This window comes from Salvelinus namaycush, chromosome 23 (assembly GCF_016432855.1).
Source record: "Salvelinus namaycush isolate Seneca chromosome 23, SaNama_1.0, whole genome shotgun sequence".
In the NCBI taxonomy this organism is placed as follows: Eukaryota; Metazoa; Chordata; class Actinopteri; order Salmoniformes; family Salmonidae; genus Salvelinus; species Salvelinus namaycush.
The window spans coordinates 15,229,760-15,242,003 of NC_052329.1; the positions used below are offsets into that span (position 1 = coordinate 15,229,760).

The window sequence follows — 12,244 nt, forward strand, 5'->3', positions numbered from 1 at the left end:
CATGCTTTGGTTGTATTTCCCTGGCACTGTTCCAAATGCTAACGTTTTAGCTTTTGTGGCACAAATCCCATGATTTGAACATGATGAGTGAAAAATGCTAATATTGGTCCCATAACTTGGATGGGATTTGTGTCACAAATGCATTTGGAAACATAGTACCCTATAAAATCTGCCTTGCGGAGAACGCGGACTGATTCACGGAATCCAGACATTAAAACAAAATTCAACAATATCAAAAAGGTATTGAGCAGGAAATCAACTAAATGTATTGAACTTATTAGAAAATGCATTAATTTGTCTAAGTTAATCATAAGACATGAACAACATGCATCAGTGATTTGTATTTTACTGCAAATTTCTGAAATGTGTGTGTGTGTGTGTGTGTGTGTGTGTGTGTGTGTGTGTGTGTGTGTGTGTGTGTGTGTGTGTGTGTGTGTGTGTGTGCGCGCCTATGTGTAGCCGTTAGCGATTACGCTAATGATAACCTACTTTTGGTATGAAAGGCTTCCCAAAACCCTTCTCAATTAAATGTTAACTACAAAGAAGTGAATGATATTATGATTATTTGCATCAATCCAGTGGACATTTGCTTTGCAAACTCTGCAATAACTTGAGCCCTATAGAAACATCGCTAACCAAACAACGGCCTCTTGCTGGTGCGCACTTGCATTAATAAGCTATTTTTTTTTTTTTCACCTTTATTTAACCTCTCTGGGATAGGTGGGACATTAGCGTCCCACCTGGCCAAAATCCAGTGAAAATGGAGAGCGCCAAATTCAAATAAATTACTATAAAAATTAAACTTTCATGAAATCACACATGCAATACACCAAATTAAAGCTACACTACACTTGTACACTTGTACACTCCAGCCAACGTGTCAGATTTCAAAAAGGCTTTACGGCGAAAGCAAACAATGCTATTATCTGAGGATAGCACCCCAGCAAACAAACACAGACAATCATATTTCAACCCTCCAGGCGCGACACAAAACGCAGAAATAAAGATATAATTCATGCCTTACCTTTGACGAGCTTCTTCTGTTGGCACTCCAATATGTCCCATAAACATCACAAATGGTCCTTTTGTTCGATTAATTCCGTCGATATATATCCAAAATGTCAATTTATTTGGTCCAGAAAAACACCGGTTCCAACTCGCGCAACATGACTACAAAATGTCTCATAAGTTACCTGTAAGCTTTGTCCAAACATTTCAAAGTACTTTCCAAATACAACTTTAGGTATTTTTTTACGTAAATAATAAATAAAATTTAAGACGGGACATACTGTGTTCAATCACGGAGGAAAACAAAGTGGAGAGTGCTTTTCAGGTCACGCGCCTCTATCAAAGAGTACACTTCCCTCTACTCTCGTTCTGAACAGTGCTACTTCTTCATTTCTCAAAGGAAAAACCTCAACCAATTTCTAAAGACTGTTGACATCCAGTGGAAGCGATAGGAACTGCAAGAAAGTTGCTTGGGAAATCTGGATTCCCAATGAAAACCCATTGAAAAGAGTGACCTCAACAAAAAAAACATCTGAATGGTTTGTCCTCGGGGTTTCGCCTGCCAAATAAGTTCTGTTATACTCACAGACATGATTCAAACAGTTTTAGAAACTTCAGAGTGTTTTCCATCCAAATCTACTAATAATATGCATATATTAGCTTCTGGGCCTGAGTAGCAGGCAGTTTACTTTGGACACGCTTTTCATCCGGACATCAAAATACCGCCCCCTATCCCAAAGAACCAGGTAACCAGGTAGGCTAGTTGAGAACAAGTTCTCATTTACAACTGCGACCTGGCCAAGATAAAGCAAAGCAGTGCGACACAAACAACAACAGAGTTACACATGGAATAAACAAACATCAAGTCAATAATACAATAGAGAAAGTCTATATATATGCTCCAGTTTCAACTGTTCTGACTGCGGCTATGGAACACTGACCTGTTCACCGGACGTGCTACCTGTCCCAGACCTGCTGTTTTCAACTCTCTAGAGACAGCAGGAGCGGTAGAGACACTCTCAATGATCGGCTATGAAAAGCCAACTGACATTTACTCCTGAGGTGCTGACCTGTTGCACCCTCGACAACTACTGTGATTATTATTATTTGACCATGCTGGTCATTTATGAACATTTGAACATCTTGGCCATGTTCTGTTATAATCTCCACCCGGCACAGCCAGAAGAGGACTGGCCACCCCTCATAGCCTGGTTCCTCTCTAGGTTTCTTCCTAGGTTTTGGCCTTTCTAGGGAGTTTTTCCTAGCCACCGTGCTTCTACACCTGCATTGCTTGCTGTTTGGGGTTTTAGGCTGGGTTTCTGTACAGCACTTTGAGATATCAGCTGATCTAAGAAGGGCTATATAAATCAATTTGATTTGATATATACAGTGTGTGCAAATGAGGTAGGATAAGGGGGGTGAGGCAATAAATAGGCCATAGTGGCGAAATTATAACAGTATGATAAATTAAACACTGGGGTGATAGATGTGCAGAAGATGAGTGTGCAAGTAGCAATACTGGGCTGCAAAGGAGCAAAATAAATCAAATAAATAACAATATGGTGATTAGATAGTTGGATGGGCTATTTACAGATGGGCTATGTACAGGTGCAGTGATCTGTGAGCTGCTCTGACAGCTGGTGCTTAAAGCTAGTGAGGGAGATATGAGTCTCCAGCTTCAGTGATTTTTGCAGTTCGTTGCAGCCATTGGCAGCAGAGAACTGTAAGGAAAGGCGGCCGAAGGAGGAATTGGCTTTGGGGGTGACCAGTGAAATATACCTGCTGGAGTACATGCTGCGAATAATCTACATGAATAATCTAACTAAGAGTATCAATGGATAAACACTCAATGCAAGACAAAATATCCTTTTTGGCCATAGGAAGAGATTAGCTACACTGCCATGTGCTGCTAGTTTTAGAGCCCAGCAATAAAACGACCCAGTACATTCCTAACATAAGCAGCACCTCCTGCACAAAATATGAAGACAGACATGTTCTACAAGCTCTACTGTCCTTCGTTTACAGTCACAAAAACATAATTTTATTCAAAATGTTACAGTTTACCAATGTCTAATGCTTCTTGCAACTGTGTTAGTTACAGAAGCAAATTGTTTGGTTTTGTAACCGCTTTGATAACAACAAATACCTGTTGGACTTTAGAGTAAAGTTTGGTTGAGAAGTGGAGAGAGAGATCAGCTGGGTCCAGTACACTCCTGGAGCTGACAGACAGACAGATGTAATCAGAGTGGAGCCAGCTTCTCAACAGGTGTTGTTTTTATAGACTCCTATCCTAATCTCCTTTTGTACACTGATCTGAAAACACAGGATGGGTGAAAGAAAGGTGGTTGATAACTACTGGGATTTTTATTTCGAAGGGATGAATTCATTTATTTTTTTAAATAAAATGTTTGCCCTTTCCTAGAGTCATTCATTTCTAAATAAAGATTTGACTGATTATCTTTGTGAACCCCCACTTTACAATAACAACCTCTCCCTCGCCCACCACAAGTAATCATTCCCAACCATTATGGAACTAAGATTCTTCGGTCAAAAGTCCGGTCGCAACATGCATGAGTCATCACATGAATAATCTAACTAAGAGAATCAATGGATAAACACTCAATGCAAGACAAAATATCCTCTTTGCCCATAGGATGAGATTAGCTACACTGCCATGTGCTGCTAGTTTTAGAGCCCTTGGCTTAAGCGTACAGATAGCCAAAGGAATTCAAATTTAACCTGAGAAGCCGAATTCCATCTGGGCTGTACCCAGTTGAGCACATGACACAAGCTCTCTATGCCAGGGCAAAGCCAATTTACTCCACATTTCAAGGCTGCATGCATCACTGCACGCATCACTGAGCACTTCGATGCATTTACTGCACTGGAGTGCACTCCAAGAGAGACGGTCCACTGATAACTAATAGCCCCCCACTGCAGTTTTCCTGCCCCGTATTTTGGCTCTGGTTTGGAACGGATAGCTATGCAGTTACTTATTGCTTTAACTACTCAACAACATGAGTCAGACTTCTAACTTAGATGGTGTTGAAGGGAGCCACTACTGCTTCGGGATATCCCTGATCATGTGCTTGCCAGGCCAGCACTGGTGTTGTTCTGCTCACATGCAGCCTATATAATCAGTTTATATAGATTTTTAGAACAAATAAACCATAAATAAACACTACCATTCCTTGAACACCTGGTCGGAAAACTGTCATAGTCCAATGATTCATTAATAATTGGAATTTCACCAACAGAAAATCCTTACATTGCTGACGTTTGCCTGGTCAGACTAAACCTCCACCAAGCTTTGTAAACACCCTCCTCATTATGAAGCTGTATTTTCAAGATTAATATTTAGTACTGAAAGATATTAAAAACACATTGGACTGAGTCTGAGTGCAACTTTGTTATTAAAATGAGATGCCTAGAGTGCTCAGCTGGATGGGTCTCTGGGAGGGAGGGGCAAGCTCCTGAAAACCTCTGTGCCTTTAGCGAGTACAGCACTATAAATATCCAGGCGGGCAGCAGTGGTGCAGATTAAAATCAGACAATGAGCAACAGAAAGTGATTTTGAGGAAAGGTCAGGCTAAGATTACAGAGGCGGTCATAGCGCGGTGGGTCTGGTGTTGCTGGGGATGCACGGAACAGGGGGAGCAGGAAAAGAGGAGGGGGAAGACGGTGACCCTGACCAATGGTGTGCGCAGGAAAGACTACAACAAGCAGAATTCATCACCCTCCAACTCCAAACATAAGCCCAGCTAGAGATACTGTATATGCCCAGCCCCAAAATAACCCTTTATCCCTTAATTGTTTTCAGATCTGATGGAAACTGATGGGAGTAAGCAATAGGGTGGAAGGTTCTCTAATGCCACTGGAAGACTAGGTGGGGCCAACAACATATTACTTAAATACAGTTGAAGTCGGAAGTTTACATACACTTAGGTTGGAGTCATGAAAACTTGTTTTTCAACCACTCCACAAATTTCTTGTTAACAAACTATAGTTTTGGCAAGTCGGTTAGGACATCTACTTTGCGCATAACACAAGTAATTTTTCCAACAATTGTTTACAAACAAATTATTTAACTTATAATTCACTGTATCACAATTCCAGTGGGTCAGAAGTTTACATACACTAAGTTGACAGTGACTTTAAACAACTTGTAAAATTCCAGAAAATTATGTCATGGCTTTAGAAGCTTCTGATAGACTAACTGACATCATTTGAGTCAATTGGAGGTGTACCTGTGGATGTATTTCAAGGCCTACCTTCAAACTCTGTGCCTCTTTTCTTTTGATTTTCCTATGATGTCAAGCAATCAGCCAGGACCTCAGAAAATAAATTGTAGACCTCCACAAGTCTGGTTCATCCTTGGGAGCAATTTCCAAACGCCTGAAGGTACCACGTTCATCTGTACAAACAATAGTACGCAAGTATAAACACCATGGGACAACGCAGCCGTCATACCGCTCAGGCAGGAGACACGTTCTGTCTCCTAGAAATGAATGTACTTGTGTGAAAAGTGCAAATCAATCCCAGAACAACAGCAAAGGACCTTGTGAAGATGCTGGGGGAAACAGGTACAAAAGTATCTATATCCACAGTAAAACGAGTCCTATATCGACATAACCTGAAAGGCCGCTCAGCAAGGAAGAAGCCACTGCTCCAAAACTGCCATAAAAAAAGCAATTGCAACTGCACATAGGGACGAAGATTGTACTTTTTGGAGAAATGTCCTCTGGTCTGATGAAACAAAAATAGAACTGTTTGGCCATAATGACCCTCATTATGTTTGGAGGAGAAAAGGGGAGACATGCAAGCCGAAGAACACCATCCCAACCGTGAAGCACGGGGGCGGCAGTATCATGTTGTGGAAGTACTTTGCTGCAGGAGGGACTGGTGCACTTCACAAAATAGATGTCATCACGAGGAAGAAAAATGATGTGTATATATTGAAGCAACATCTCAAGACATCAGTCAGGAAGTTAAAGCTTGGTCGCAAATGGGTCTTCTTAATAGACAATGACCCCAAGCATACTTCCAAAGTTGTGGCAAAATGGCTTAAGGACAACAAAGTCAAGGTATCGGAGTTGCCATCACAAAGCCCTGACCTCAATCCCATAGAAAATTTGTGGGCAGAACTGAAAAAGCGTGTGCGAGAAAGGAGGCCTACAAACCTGACTCAGTTACACCAGCTCTGTCAGGAGGAATGGGCCAAAATTAACCCAACTTATTGTGGGAAGCTTGTGGAAGGCTACCCGAAACGTTTGACCCAAGTTAAACAATTTAAAGGCAATGCTAACAAATACTAATTGAGTGTATGTAAACATCTGACCCACTGGAATGTGATGAAAGAAATAAAAGCTGAAATAAATCACTCTCTCTACTATTACTCTGACATTTCACATTCTTAAAATAAAGTGGTGATCCTAACTGACCTAAGACAGGTCATTTTTACAAGGATTAAATGTCAGGAATTGTGAAAAACTGAGTTTAAATGTATTTGGCTAAGGTGTATGTAAACTTCCGACTTCAACTGTACCTATAGGGTGATTCCATGGCAGCGGAAAATATTTTTGGTCTCAGATTGTTCTGGCAATTCTCACATAGAAACTTAATTGGGAGGAAGCATGTTTGAAATGCTTTTTACATTTGTATCACAAATAATTTTTGAGAAAATCCTGATGAAAGTGGCCATTTTAGGCCCTTTTTAGACCTATTCACTGAGTGTACAAAACATTATGAACACCTGTTCTTTCCATGACATAGACTGACCAGGTGAATCTAGTTAAAAGCTATGATCCCTTACTGATGTCACTTGTTAAATCCACTTCAATCAGTGTAGATGAAGGGGAGGAGACAGGTTAAAGGATTTTTAATCATTGAGACATGGATTGCGTATGTGTGCCATTGAAAGGGTGAATGGCCAAGACAGAAGATTTAAGTGCCTTTGAACGGAGTATGGTAGTAGCAGCCAGGAGCACCAGTTTGAGTGTTTCAAGAACTAGAACACTGCAGGGTTTTTCCACACTCTACAGTTTCCTGTGTGTATCAAAAATGGTCCACCAGCCAAAGGACATCCAGCCAACTTGACACAACTGTGCGAAGCATTGGAGTCAACATGGGCCAGCATGTCACGCCCTGACCAAAAGAGAGCCTTTTCTATTCTCTATTTTGGTTAGGTCGGGGTGTGACTGGGGGGGGTGATCCTATCTAGGTGTTTTTGTTTTCTATGTTGGCATGGTATGGTTCCCAATCAGAGGCAGCTGTTTATCGTTGTCTCTGATTGGGGATCATATTTAGGCAGCCTTTTCCCACTGGGTTTTTGTTGGGATCTTGTTTTTGTGTAGTGCCTGTGAGCACTGCATTTGCTTCACGTTTCGTTACTCTTTATTGTTTTTTCTGAGTTTCATTTAAATAAACATGTGGAACTCTACGCACTTGGTCCATTCATTCCAACGATCGTGACACAGCATCCCTGTGGAATGCTTTCAACACCATGTAGAGTACTTGTCCTGATGAATTGAGGCTGTTTTGAGGGCAAACTCAATATTAGGAAGGTGTTTTGTACACTCAGTGTACATGCCTCCTGTAAGACCTTATGATCTGTGTACCATACATGATACAGACAACATCTTGGTATCTTTATAATCCTTATAGTGTGCGCTAACATAATGGAGTATGTCTAGATTCTGAAATACACATTTTCACAGTAATTTATTCAACATTAAAACAATTAATATGAGTATCTCAAATCTACCCTTTTTGAGTTTGGAACAAAATACTCTTCAAAACACATAATATTTCCAGAGTGGGCTCTGATACTTTTAATGATTTTATAGATAGAAATTGACATTATAGGTCATTAACCAATCACAGCCCTCCTTTAGGATTGAACATTCAGCAAATCACCAGCAGAGGGAGTTCCCTTTGAATCCATTTACCATTAACTGTGTTGGTGGTGCTCAATGATCAGAACTTCAGAATTAGCAAAGCCCTCTCTGGAAATGTGATGTACTTGTAGAGTATATTGTTACGAACAATATGGCTTAAAATTAACAAAACCTAAAAGGGTTGTTTTGAGATATTCATATTCCTATTTTTAATGTTGAATAAATTACTGTGAAAGTGTGTATTTCAGAATCTAGACATTACTCCATATGTTAAAGCACACTATAAGGAGTATAATGACACTAATATGTTGTCTGTATCATGTATGGTTCACGAATCATACGGTCTTACAGGAGGCATGTATAGGTCTAAAAAGGGCCTAAAATGCCCACTTTCATCATGATACAAATGTAAAAAGCATTTCAAACATACTTCCTCCCAATAAAGTTTCTAGGTAAGAATTGCCCGAACACTCAGATACTAAAAAATAATTCAGCTCCCGCTGGCGTGGAATCGCCCTATATGGCCCCTTGAGATGTACAGTAGGAGTAGCTTAGGTATATTAATGGGTTGTTTTTAGAGTGGAGAAAATAAAATGGCAGGTAGAGTTTGACTGAGGTGGTCCATGAGATGACTGATCACTGACAAACATGACACTTGCTGAGTGATAACAGTGCTACAGTAATACTGTAGTAGGATTTTCGATGTTACTGCACTGGTAGCAACATCAAGGCTCATCAGAATCCACATGTGCTCTGTACTTTGAAGAAGTGAAGAACGCAATGTGGTTCTATAGGCCAACTAATGTATTTCTAAAACTAAGGCACTTGAACATGGCCAGGTTGGGAGCCTTGGCCCCTTGAAGAGAGCCCAGAAACAGATGAAAGCCTGATCCCAAGTCTTAAAAACATCTTATGGTTAAATATGTGGATGTTACCCCCAGGACAGGTCCCTGGAGCAGAGCTATGGATCAAAAGCCATTTACCGCCCCACCTTCACACTCACATTTTTTTACACCTCAACCTTAGAAATTGGATATGCTTCATAAGCTACTAAACAGTACATAAACATGCCTACATTTTGAGGATTGGGGGATATAGGGGAGGTGAGTTCAGTCTCACTTATGAAGATTTTTGGCCTGTGATTCCATCTAATGGGAACCAAAATGTTGAATAACTAACTGTTACTGACATAATCACAACATAGGCCTACATATTGATTCATACATAACTTTGCAGCCTACTACAACACAAGGTCAGGTCACGTGCACACGGCCTCCTTAGAGAGAGCGCATGGCATCACACATTCTTTGCCTCATCCAGTAGTTAGGTAAACATATTTGTAACACTTACCAGACCACCCCAAAAGCTCCATAGCCGATGGGTCTGTCGGGCTCTATGTCCAACTGCGGCTGTAAGTGGTGTGAGTGTTGATGATGGTGGTGGTGAGCTTTGACAGCCGCAGCTTGAACTTGGGCAGGTGCCGCTGCCGCTGCCGGGCCGGGGGCTTGTCCAGGAGCTGGCGAGGGAAAGTATGGTTGTTGCTGGCTCGGGTTCAGCATTACCGCGGCTGCCGCTGCAGCTGTAGAAGCGTGTTGTTGTACAGGGTGGACAGCGGCGGCAGAGCCGGGGTGTTGCAAGTGATGCTGGCCCGGGTGGTGATGGTGGTGGAGATGGGGAGGTGGGAGATGCGGTAGTTGGTGGTGATGGTGCGGGTGATGGGCAGCAACTGCCGAGGCGCCACCGTTGTATGCAGCCATCATTTTTGCGGCATTGGCAGCCGTTGTTCCGCACAAAGCCATTCACTCAATAACAATAAAAAAGAAAGGAAAAGGAGGGATATAGGTGAAAATGCGCCTTTTATTTTACGCGAAAATAATATCCCAGGTGAAGGTAGGCTATAGGATTGGGCAGATGGTGTTTAACTGGTCATTGGTTGTGACCCGATGCATAAAATCAACAAAACCAACTTGAAAAGGTTTGAATTAAATAAACATGTCAGCTATAATTCTGAGATCAACCTCACTCTCCCTAAAAGCTTTATCATTACACGGATCTGACCTAGTTCTCGTAATTACATTTTCTTCCGCATGCACCGATAGCAGATAGGCCACTAAACTATTGCAATAATTAAAATGTAAATGAAGTATATTTTGTTAAAATTTTTAAATAAAAAATGCGACAGAAAAGAACCCGCACCCCCCACAATAAATAAATTATCCGCGGCCCTAGGTCTCCCTCATGTTGGAAGTGGCGTTCTCCTCTCCACTGACGAAACTCGGTCAATTTCCCCTTCTTGATATTAAAAGGGAAACCGATATGTATCACATGGGAAATAGCACAGCATTCATCTTTCATTACTCAAGTTTGCCATATTGTCTGGTCCAGCACCGCCGTTGTTCCCACCGCCTGTGCTGCATGCAGTTTGCAGAAGTTATTCGGCTTTAGGTCAAGCTACCGTTGTTTGCTTGATAGCCACTTGTAGTAGGCGTTGCAAGAACAGTATGGGAGACTTCAAATGTTCCGCATATAACAACAATTACAATATTATGTAGCAGTAGACTCGGCTGAAAGAACAAATAGACCCAAGCAAAGCGAGAACGCTACCGAGATGTGATACAATGTTGCCGTTTACGACGTCTTGTAGAAATGGGCTACGGACCGCTGTCCTCCCTCAGATGTCACAATTCCCGCAACCCCAGACTCCAGAAATCCAAATAATGTTGATAAAATGTGCTATATTTATTTCTGGAAACGAGGAAAACAAATTCTTCCGACAGCACAGTCAACTTATTTTCCCCATTGGATCCCGTGTGTTCAGTTTGTTCCGCACACTATCTCCTTACGCAGCACACACATACATCCACTAAAGGAAAATATGAATAAAAACAAAAAATATCCAAAAGTCCCTTGTATCTAGAAAACAATCAGCCAGTATCGACTCCCTCCAGCCGGATGGTGCTGTCAGGACCTAGGAAACAAGCACAGCCAGAGTACCCAACCAGTCAGTGATGGAAGGCTGTGTCTCCAATCAAAGGACAAGTTTGACGTTTTTTATGTTTTTTAGCCAATCAGTTGCATCCAGATAGCAACCGAGGATTTACCACAAAAGTCAAGGCCTGTGGACACTTGAAACCACCGCCATTGTGGAGACCTAGACTTGTAGGTCGCAGTGAAATATGAATAGAACAGTTGAACCCGAATGGAGAACAGGAGCTCCAGTTGCTCATAGAAATTACACCAGGAGCGCGACCCAATCATTATCCGCTCAACAAGAACGTTCTCTTTTACGCACAGTGATAGACATTGGATGTAACCAATAACTGCTTACGTCTCTTCATATATCGCAAGGGTTATGAAAATTGCATTCAGTAGCCTAGCCTATATGCTATCTATACACATGCCGAAAAATATTAATTTATTGTATAGCCTACATGTTGTGATTATAGACACTTGGTAACAGTGTTACCCATCAAAATCACGGTCACACAACTTTAGCCAATGCGTTATCGACTGTCTGTTTAGGCTATTAATGATTTATAAACTAACTAGGCAAATAATTAACTTTCTATAAACATCTTATAGGTTGAAAACCCCTTTACACGCCCATCACAAATGGTACCTTAATGCAGTGTTAGTTCTACCATAATCATTCCTAAAAGACAATAGCATAACAACAAATAAAATGTAATTTTTGTTGCCCCTCTCTGAGGTGGTGTAACTATCACATCCCTGCAGAAAGATCCAGGTACATTGCTTTGAGAGATTCTGAACATCATGGTCTGTCAGGTGCAGGTGAGCAGCCATAGACACCTGCAGTCCAAGTAAATATGTCAAACATATCTCATTAAATATTGCCACTAATTAGTGTCTGGGGAGTAGGCTACTATAGTCTCTCACTCTGTGTCTGGGGAGTAGGTTTACGATAGTCTCTCTCTGTGTCGGTTTACTATAGTCTCTTTCTCTCTCTGTGTCAGGGGAGTAGGCTTACTATAGTCTCTCTCTGTGTCTGGGGAGTAGGCTTACTATAGGCTCCCTCTCAAGACTGGATAATCCCTCTGACAGAAAAAGACCCCACAAGGATGGTCCACTCAGATTATTAATTAACCTCATTTTATGGACACCGGGAAAATAATCTAAAACTGAGAAAGTAGCAACCCGGAAAGTTAGCAACTGAAGATTTAGGTTTGTTTACGTGGCTAAAGTGTCATTAGGCCTATTGCTAAATGAAGGCCAGGAGTTAAGTATCTCCCACCTCAATACAGGGCCTCTATGTCTGGCTGGGCCCAATTCAAATATACATTCTTCTTCTAAACCTCACCTCACAAAAGTCTGGACAGAAC

General features: G+C 41.4%; 1 protein-coding gene across 1 annotated transcript in view; it reads right to left on the minus strand.

Annotated features, from left to right (window-relative positions):
• The window catches only part of LOC120018106 (serine/threonine-protein kinase NLK-like), a 135,927-nt gene extending 125,061 nt beyond the window's left edge, over nt 1–10,866 (minus strand). The window contains exon 1 of the mRNA XM_038961100.1: nt 9,255–10,866. Coding sequence (XP_038817028.1) covers nt 9,255–9,703 — 449 coding nt within the window. The 5' untranslated portion in view covers nt 9,704–10,866. The remainder of the gene's footprint in view (nt 1–9,254) is intronic.
• Nucleotides 10,867–12,244: the final 1,378 nt, after the last annotated feature.